We start from the raw sequence: 10,349 nt of genomic DNA, 5'->3' as shown, positions 1-10,349 counted from the left end.
ACTTCCTTTATAATGTGAACAATACACTTCATAGAGATACAAAGATTGTATAAATTATTATATTCAAACCATTGTAACTTTGGCAACAGCCTCGCACATCCTCTTTCTAGTTTCAAACTTTTTTCCAAATGTACTCTTTCAACTCATACCACACCTAAGCTATTACTATAGATTTTCTATATAATGGTTAACATTAAAACGTGCACATGGTTTTTCTAAAAGTCTCCCATCTGTCGCTGGGAATGTTTAACCCTAGCACAGGTACTGACCCTGAGGATGAGGTTTGTATTAAGACAATCTGTGTTATTGAGAACTTTAGAGTTTAATATTTTCTAGGAGACTCTTCTTAGGTTTTGAGGATATCCTTAAAATGTGAACCAGAAGAAGTCAGACAATGAAAATAAAATTGTAGTCATCATAGAAACAGAGGGGAGAGAAAGAATAAGGGATACCCACAGTATCATCAAGTGGGGTTAATGGACACAATAGAAGAGGTTAATGGTTAATATTAGACTTTTATGAAATAAACACAAGGGTCTGGGGAAGTAGGCCTGCCTGGATTTCTACACTCAGTAATTCATTTCTTCATTTCCCAAATATTTATTGAGTACCTAGACTGATTTAGGCACTATAGAGGTCAATTGGCGTATGCAGTGAAAAAAAGGCAAGACAAGACAAGAAAAGGCAGTATGCGGATAATTATCTTAATACAGATATCATATGTGATATGAGACAAGCAAAAAGCATTGTTAGAATGCATAATGGAATGGAGATGGAGGGACAATCTAGTCTTCAGAGCCATTGAAGACTACTAGGAGGGAGACAGGGACACTTGTAAATTCAGGTCCCTGCAAATCCAAGGAAAACAAGGCTCTCAAAAAATTTGCCCCTCCTATCTTATCCTACTAACATTCCATCTGTTGTGTTACAGTGGATTCAATTCAGTACAATTTGTGAAACCTCAAATTTTAAATTCTCAAGCGGTTAAGGATATCTATTATGAACAACATATCTTCCCTGCCCTCCACTTCTTCATCTCAAAGGCTATCTACAGTAAGTTCTTTCCATAAGGTCTTAGCAGGAGGAGTTAGTGTTATTTCCCAAAGCCAGCATTCCTGTAGACATAAATTGCTAATTTCTAAAATTCTTCCCTCTGGGCTTATTCTCAGTGTATGTTCTCAGGTATAGGGTTTTGCTCTCAATACCTAGCTTTCTTCTAATTTTCCAAAGTTTTCAATATATACTGAAAACCTATTAAAGCCTTCTGTTATTAAAATTTTATATTTTATTGTGCATATATAAATGTGTATTACATATATGTGTGTGTTACAGATATATATGTGTATATATAGATATACACACATATATGTATGTATATCTGTAACATACACATATATCTGTAACACACAGATAAATATCTAACACACATATATAAACACATAATAAAATATAAAATTTTAATTACAAAAGATAGTTTTGAATGTATGATTTTTGAAAAGTTTTAAATATAGGTTAATGAGAATTCCTTTTATTTTTCTCTTCACCATCAAAGAATTCTCCAAAAGAACCTTTATTTTTATTAATTTTTGGTCTGTTTTTGCATGCATAAACAAATTAGTTTTTATGTGCTTAAACAATCTTACAAAAAATCATTGTCATAGGTATTGCTATACACATACATATATAAGTCACATAAATATAATTCAATAATTTGCTATTTAAGCCTTGGACACCTATTAATCTGTATCTTTTTAAACCACTAAAGCATATTCCATAGTACAGATAAATTCTAGTTTATTTACTTATTTATATAATAATTGCTAGTTAAATTTTGTGTGTGTTTTTTTTAGCTCTATTTCAAATATTGCTGAAGTGAAAATTCTCATTTGAGTCTCTGTGACCATCAACAAACATTAGAGTATGAAACTAGTGCAGTGCTAAGATTTGGAATTTCTGGACTAAATAGCATATGTACAAAAGAATAATTTAGATTGCAACTTATGAAAGTGTTCCCCACACATTCATCAATATGCAGCATTTTAAAAATCTTTTTGAGACAGAGTCTCGCTGTGTTGCCCAGGCTGGAGGGCAGTGTCATGATCTTGGCTGGTGGCAAGCTCCACCTCCCGGGCTCAAGCGATTCTCCTGATATGCAGCATTTTCAATGCTCTTTAACGTTGACAAGGCGACGAGCACATTCTCCCTCCCTAGATTGCCTTTGGTAATGAAACTGATTGGCTTGAGGAACACCATCGCATCAACCCTAACTCCATTATTATTTTCTTTGAAGAAAGAGTTGGATCAACCCCTGGCGAATCTGCTTGATCTTAACACTATAGATTATGGAGTTGAGCACAGGTGGTACCAGAAGTAGACACTAGCCACGAGGAGGCAAACAGCAGGTGCAGTATGCTTCAGGAAGCAGTGTACCAGAGCCACACTGATCATGGGCACATAATACACAAGGACTGCACAGATGTGTGATACACATGTGTTGAGGGCTTTCCACCGCCCCTCTCTAGAAGTAATGCCCAGCCCTGTGCAGAGAATCAGCACATAGGAGACTGTGAGGAGCCGTGAGTCCAGTCCAAAAGTGGAAGTGATGATATAGAGCCCCAGAATGCTGTTGGGACGAGTGGCCCCACAGGGCAGTTGAATTAAATCTGAGTGCAGACAATAGGAGTGAGAGAGGGTGATATTGCCACAGAAGAGCAGATGCTTCAGGAGAAAGGGCAGTGGGAACATGAGCATCACACTCTTCAGTCCAAGGGTAGCACCAGTACCAGCAATACGGGGCAAGGTCAGGATAGCAGTGTACTGCAGTGGGTTGTAGATGGCCACAAAGCGGTCCACAGACATGGCCAGCAGAACTCCTGACTCCATGATGGAAAACAAATGTATGGAGAACATCTGCAAAAGGCAGGCTTCAAAGCAGATATTTTTGGCACTAAAAAGGAAGATGCCCAGCACAGTGGGCAGTGTAGAGGCAGAGACACCAAGCTCTGCAAAGGCCAGCATAGCTAGGAACAAGTACATTGGCTGGTGCAGAGAGATGTTTTTCTTTTTTTTTTCTTAATTTTTTTTTTTTTTGCAGGAACCTCTTTTATTTTTATTTTTTATTTTTTATTAATTTTAGTAATTTATTTTTATTTGTATAAATAACCAATTAGGAAAATAGCAAATTAACTGTATTCTCAATAACCAACATATTACACAGCACCCTAAATGTATATAAAAATTAACATATTGGAAAACTGAGCATTGTGCTTAGCTTTTCTAAGACCATTTTTTCTTTTAAAATTTATTTATTATTATTATACTGTAAGTTGTAGGGTACATGTGCATAACGTGCAGGTTTATTTACATATGTATACTTGTGCCTTGTTGGTGTACTGCACCCATCAATTCGTCATTTACATCAGGTATAACTCCCAGTACAATCCCTCCCCCCTCCCCCCCTCCCATGGTAGGCCCCAGTGTGTGATGTTCCCCTTCCTGGTCAAGTGATCTCATTGTTCAGTTCCCACCTATATGAGATGAGAACATGCGGTGTTTGGTTTCTGTTCTTGTGATAGTTTTGCTAAGAATGATGGATTCAGCTGCATCCATGTCCCACCACAAGGACACAAACTCATCCTTTTATGGCTGCATGAGTTATTCCATGGGTGTATATGTGCCGCATTTTTCTTAATCCCAATCTGTCACTGATGGACATTTTGGGTTGATTCAAGTCTTTGCTAGCCCTTGAATAGTGCTTGCAATAAACATGCGTGTGCATGTGTCTTTATAGCAGCATAATTTATGAATCCTTTGGGTATATACCCAGTAATGGGATGGCTAGGTCATATGGTACATCTAGTTCTAGATCCTTGAGGAATCACTTCATGCTGTTTTTTCCATAATGGTTAGACTAGTTTACAATCCACTAACAGTGTAAAAGTGTTTCCTATTTCTCCATCCTCTCCAGCATCTGTTGACCTGACTTTTCAATGATGTGCATTCTAACTAACTGGTGTGAGATGGTATCTCGGTAGTTTTTGATTTGCATTTCCTCTGTTGATGTGAGTGATGCTGGGCGTTTTTCATGTGTCTATTGGCTGTATGAATGTCTTCTTTTGAGAAATGTCTGTTCATATCCAACTTGCCCACTTTTGATGGGGTTGTTTGTTTTTCTTGTAAATTCGTTTGGAGTTCTTTGCTTTGAGTTCTGGATATTAGCCCTTTGTCAGATGAGTAGATTGCAAAAATGTTCTCCCATTCTGTGAGTTGCCTGTTCACACTCTGATGGTAGTTTCTTTTTGCTGTGCAGAAGCTCTTTAGTTAATTAGATCCGTTTGTATCAATTTGGCTTTTACTGCCGTTGCTTTTGAGTGTTTAGACGTAGAGTCTTTGCCCATGCCTATATCCTGAATGAGGTACTACCTAGAGTTTTCCTCTAGGACTTTTTTATGGTATTGAGTCTAACATTTAAAATTAAATCACCATCTTCCAGATTAATTTTCATATAAGGGTAAAGAGGATCCAGTTTCAGCTTTCTACTTATGGCTAGCCAATTATCCCAGCACCATTTATTAAATGGGGTCCTTTCCCCATTTCTTATTTCTCTCAAGGTTTATCCAAGATCAGATGGCTGTAGATGTGGTATTATTTCTGAGGACTCTGTTCCTGTTCCATTGAAGGTCTATATCTCTGTTTTGAGTACCAGTACCATGCTGTTTGGTTACTGTAGCCTTAGGCTATAGTTTGAGAGTCAGGTAGTGATGCCTCCAGCTTTATTCTAGCACCTGACTTAGGATTGTCTTGGAGATGCTGGGCCCTTTTTTGGTTCCATATGAACTTCGAAGCAGTTTTTTTCAATTCTGTGAAGAGCTCATTTGAGAGTAGCTTGATGGGGATGGCATTGAATCTATAAAATTACCTTAGGCAGGTATGGCCATTTTCACGATATTGATTCTTCCTATCCATGGGCATGGTATGTTCTTCCATTTGTTTGTGTCCTCTTTTTTTATTTCACTTTGAGCAGTGGTTTGTAGTTCTCCTTGAAGGTCAGCACACATCCCATGTAAGTTGGATTCTAGGTATTTATTCTCTTTGAAACAATTGTGAATGGAAGTTCATTCCTGATTTGGCTCTCTGTCTGTGCTGGTGTGTATAAGAATGCTTATGATTTTTTTGCACATTAATAATTTTGTATCTGAGACTGCACAAGTTGCTTATCAGCAGGAGATTTTGGGCCGAGACAATGGGGTTTCTAAATATACAATCATATCATCTGCAAACGAGGAGAATTTGGCTTCTTCTTTTCTAACTAAGATACCCCTTGATTTCTTTCTCTTGCCTGATTGCCTAGCCAGAACTTCAACACTATATTTGAATGGGAGTGGTGAGAGGGCATCTATCTTATGCCAGTTTTCAAGGAATTTTTTCAGTTTTGCCCACATTCAGAGGTATGATATTGGCTGTGGGTTTTATCATAAATAGCTCTTTATTATTTTGAGTATGTTCCATCAATACCAGATTTATTGAGGCGTTTTAGCATGAAGGGCTGTTGAATTTTTATCAAAAGCCTTTTCTGCATCTGTTAAGAGATAATCATGTGGTTCTTGTCTTTGGTTCTGTTTATATGCTGGATTATGTTTTATTGATTTTGAATGTTGAACCAGCCCCTTGCATCCAGGGATGAAACCCCTTGATCATGGTGGATAAGCTTTTGGATGTATTTGCTGAATCGGTTTGCAGTATTTTATTGAGAGTTTTTGCATCGATGTTCATCAGGGATATTATTCTAAAATTCTCTTTTTCAATTGACCCATATCTCTGCCGAATGCTTTGAGTACATCAGGATGATGTTGGCCTCATAAAATGAGTTAGGGATTCCCTCTTTTTCTATTGATTGGAATAGTTTCAGAAGATAGGTACCAACTCCTCTTGTACCTCTAGTAGGGGTCAGCTATGAATCCATCTGGTCCTGGACTTTTTGGTTGGTAGGCTGTGAATTCCATTTGCCTCAATTTCAGAAGGAGCCTGATATTAGTCTATTCAGGGATTCAACTGCTTCCTGGTTTAGTCTTGGAAGAGTGTAAGTGTCCGAAATTTATCCATTTCTTCTAGATTTTCCAGTTTATTTGCATAGAGGTGTTGTAATTATTCTCGTTAGTGGTTTGTATTTCTGTGGGGTCGGTGGTATTATCCTTTATCATTTTTTAATTGCATCGATTTGAGTTCTTCTCTCTTTTCTTCTTTATTAGTCTTGCTGAGTGGTCTTATCCAATTTTGTTGATCTTTTCAAAAACCAACTCCTGGATTCATTGTTGATTTTTTGGAGTGTTCTTTGTATCTCTATCTCCTTCAGTTCTGCTCTGATCTTAGTTATTTCACAGCCTTCTGCTAGCTTTCAGATATGTTTGCTCTTGCTTCTCTAGTTCTTTTAATGGTGATGTTAGAGTGTCAATTTTTTGATCTTTTCCTGCTTTCTCATGGGCATTTTAATTGCTATAAATTTCCCTCTACACACTGCTTTAAATGTGTCCCAGAGATTCTGGTATGTTGTATCTTTGTTCTCATTGGTTTCCAAAGAACATCTTTATTTCTGCCTTCATTTCGTTATGTGCCCAGTAGTCGTTCAGGGGCAGGTTGTTCAGTGTCCATGTAGTTGGGCGGTTTGATTGGAGTTTCTTAGTCCTGGAGTTCTAGTCTAGTTGCACTGTGGTCCTGAGGAGACAGTTTGTTATAATTTCTGTTCTTGTACATTTGCTGAGGAGTGCTTTGCGCCCAGTGCGTGGTCAATTTTGGAGTAAAGTACGATGTGGTGCTCGAGAAGAATGTATATTCTGTTGATTTAGGTGGAGAGTTCTATAGATGTCTAATGGGTCTAGCATACTGAGATGAGTTCAATTCCTGGATATCATGTGCTTTCTGTCTTGTTGATCTGTCTAATGTTGACAGTGGAGTGTTGAAATCTCCCATTATTATTGTATGCAGGAGTCCTAAAAGTCTCTTTGTAAGTCTCTAAGGACTTGCTTTGTGAATCCTAGGTGCTCCTGTATGTATTAGGTGCATATATATTTAGGATAGTTAGCTCTTCCTGTTAGATTGATCCCTTTACCATTATGTAATGGCCTTCTTAGAAATACTCTTTTGATCTTTGATGGCTTAAAGTCTGTTTTATCAGAGACTAGGATTGCAGCCCCACTTTTTTGTTCTCCATTTGCTTGGTAAATCTTCCTCCATCCCTTTATTTTGAGCCTATGTATGTCTGCGTGTGAGATGGGTCTCCTGAATGAGAGCAGTGTGATGAATCTTGACTCTTTGCTCCCAGTTTGCCAGTCTGTGTCTGTGAATTTGGACATTTAGTCCCATTTACATTTAAGGTTAAGATTGTTATGTGTGGCTTGATCCTGCCATTATGATATTAACTGGTTGTGTTTTGCTCGTTAGTTGATGCAGTTCTTCCTAGCCTCGATGGTCTTTTACATTTTGGCATGTTTTTAGGATGGCTGGTACCGGTTGTTTCCTTTCCATGTTGAGTGCTTCCTTCAGGGTCTCTTGTAAGGCAGGCCTAGTGGTGACAAAATCTCCTAAGCATTTTGCTTATCTGTAAAGGATTTTGTTCTCCTTCACTTATGAAACTTAGTTTGGCTGGATATGAAATTCTGGGTTTAAAATTCTTTTCTTTAAGGAGATGTTGAATGTGGCCCCCACTCTTCTGGCTTGTAGAGTTTCTGCTGAGAGATCTGCTGTAAGGAATCTGATGGGCTTCCCCTTTGTGGTAGACTGACCTTTCTCTCTGGCTGCCCTTAAGATTTTTTTCCTTCATTCAACTTTGGTGAATCTGTGATTATGTGTCTTGGGTTGCTCTTCTCGAGGGTATCTTTGTGCGTTCTCTGTATTTCCGCAGTTTTGGGTGTTGGCCTGCTTTCTGGGTTGGGAAGTTCTCTTGGATGATATCCTGAGTGTTTTCCAACTTGGTTTCCATTTCCCCCTCACTTTCAGGCACCCACAATCAGACGTAGATTTGGTCTTTTACATAATCCCATGCTTCTTGCACGGGCTTTGTTCATTTCTTTTCTTCTTTTTCTTTTGGTTTCTCTTCGCTTCATTTCATTCATTTTGATCCTCAATCATTTGATGCTCTTTTTCTTCCAAGTTGATGAAATTAGGTTACTGGAAGCTTATTGCTGCATTTTATCCACGTATTTCTAGTGTAAATTGGTTTCATCTCTTTCATTTTCGTTTATTGACCTTCTCTGCATTAATTACCATAGCCATCAGATTCTTTCCGCACTTTTTTAAGATTTTTAGTTTCTTTCGCTGATGCAGTAATTCCTCCTTCCAGCTCTGAGAAATTTGATGGATGAAGCCTTCTTCTCTCATCCTGATCAAAGTCATTCTCGTCAGCTTTGATCCGTTGCTGGCCACGATGGGCTAAACTCCTTTGCGGGGGAATGCGCTCTTATTTTTGAATTTCCAGCTTTTCTGCCCTGCTTTTTTCCCCATCTTTGTGGTTTTATCTGCCTCTGGTCTTTGATGAGTGGTGATGTACTAGTGGGGTTTTTGGGGTGTAGGCCCCGTCCTTCCTGTTTGAGGTTTTGCTTCTAACAGTCGGACCTCAGCTGTGGAATCTGTTGGAGATTGCTTGAGGTCCACTCCAGACCCTCTGTTTGCCTCAGACATCAGCAGCAGAGGCTGCAGGAAGATGGGAATATTTCTGAACAGCGAAGTGTACCTGTCTGGTCTTGCTTTTGAAGCTTCCTACTCAGGGGTGTACTCCACCCTGTGAAGTGTGGGGTGTCAGACTGCCCTAGTGGGGGATGTCTCCCAGTTAGGCTACTCAGGGGTCAGGGACCCGCTTGAGGCAGGGAGTCTGTCCCTTCTCAGATCTCAACGTCCATGTTGGGAGATCCGCTGCTCTTCAAAGCTGTCAGACAGAGTAGTTTGAGTCTGCAGAGGTGTCTGCTGCTTTGTTGTGTTTACTGTGCCCTGCCCCCAGAGGTGGAGTCACAGAGACAGGCCGTTTCAGCAGGCTGCTGTAGGCTCCGCCCAGTTCGAGCTTCCCCGGCAGCTTTGTTTTACTACTTAGCCTCAGCATGTGGGTGCCTCCCCAGCCTCGCTGCTGCCTTGCCGGTAGATCACAGACTGCTGTGATAGCAATGAGGAGGCTCCGTGGGTGGTAGGACCCTCCCGGCCAGGTGTAGGATATGATCTCCTGGTGTGCCTGTTTGCTCAAAGCGTTATTGGGGTGGGAGTTACCCAGATTTTCCAGGTGTTGTGTGTCTCAGTTCTTTCAGCTAGGAAAAGGGGATTCCCTTCCCCATGCGCTTCCCAGGTGAGAACTGATGCCCTCCGGCCTGCTTCCTTCTTGCTGGTCGGGCTGCAGCTTGGCTGACCAGTACTGATCGTCGGCACTCCCCAGTGGGGATGAACCCAGTACCTCAGTTGAAAATGCAGAAATCCCACTAGGTCTTCTGTGTGCTGGCTGGGGTTGGAGACTGGGCTGCAAAGCCGACCCATCTTGCTCGCCCCAGATGGCTTTTCTTGATCATGAGTGGGATCAGGCTATTGCCCATGAGGGCCACAAGATATGTGGAACAGAACGGAAAGATGAACCAGGGATACTGTTCCTCCAGACCAGGGAAACCAGTCAGCAGAAAATATTCTGGGGTGAATTGACTGCTGCTGAACATTCTCTCGTGTCTGGAGTCTGAGGACTTTGGCTTAGGCAAATGACACAAACATCACCTGTGGTGAAAAACATCAAATTAATAGACTGTTGACTGAGAATGACTGTAAATTCATCTGCCTAGTACTATCAACCAAGTCATTTATCTTCTCCCATTCCATGACTAGTTCAATTTGGTCTTCAATACAACAAGAGAGTGTGGAGACATGACTTACAGATATGTATATGACTAAAATAAAATAATATGATAACAAATTGTACTATCACAATTTAAACTAATTCCCATAATGACTTCAAAGTACTTATGTATGGTTAATGTTTCCCATTTCTCTAGCAAAAGATAGGGCTGAGTAATTTAAAGAAGATAAGGCAGGGCACAGTGGTTCACACCTGTAATCCCAACACTTTGGAAGGCCGTGAAGCAGGCAGATAGCTTGAGCTCAGGAGTTTGAGACCAGCCTGGGCAACATGGCAAAACCCTGTCTTTCCAAAAAATACAAAAATTAGCCAGGTGTGGTGGTCCATGCCTATAGTCCCAACTACTCAGGAGGTTGAGGACAGAGGATATCTTGAGCCTGGGAGGTGGAGGTTGCAATGAGCCGAGATGGTGCCACTGCACTCCAGCCTGGGTGACAGGGCCACACTCTATCTCAAAATAAATAAATAAAAA

The 10,349-nt window shown here is 40.2% G+C and overlaps 1 protein-coding gene across 2 annotated transcripts; it reads right to left on the bottom strand.

The window, feature by feature from the left end:
• Positions 1 to 1,562: 1,562 nt before the first annotated feature.
• Positions 1,563 to 10,120, bottom strand: OLFR633 (olfactory receptor 633). 2 transcript variants are annotated; one of them, NM_001168855.1, is given in 3 exon segments: positions 2,341 to 3,063; positions 8,377 to 8,387; positions 9,548 to 9,683. In NM_001168855.1, coding segments are annotated over 3 exon segments (870 nt in total).
• Positions 10,121 to 10,349: the final 229 nt, after the last annotated feature.

Source organism: Papio anubis, chromosome 12 (assembly GCF_008728515.1).
Source record: "Papio anubis isolate 15944 chromosome 12, Panubis1.0, whole genome shotgun sequence".
Classification (NCBI taxonomy): domain Eukaryota; kingdom Metazoa; phylum Chordata; class Mammalia; order Primates; family Cercopithecidae; genus Papio; species Papio anubis.
The sequence above is the reverse complement of the archived record's forward strand: the minus strand, read 5'-3'. Positions and strand labels throughout refer to the sequence as shown.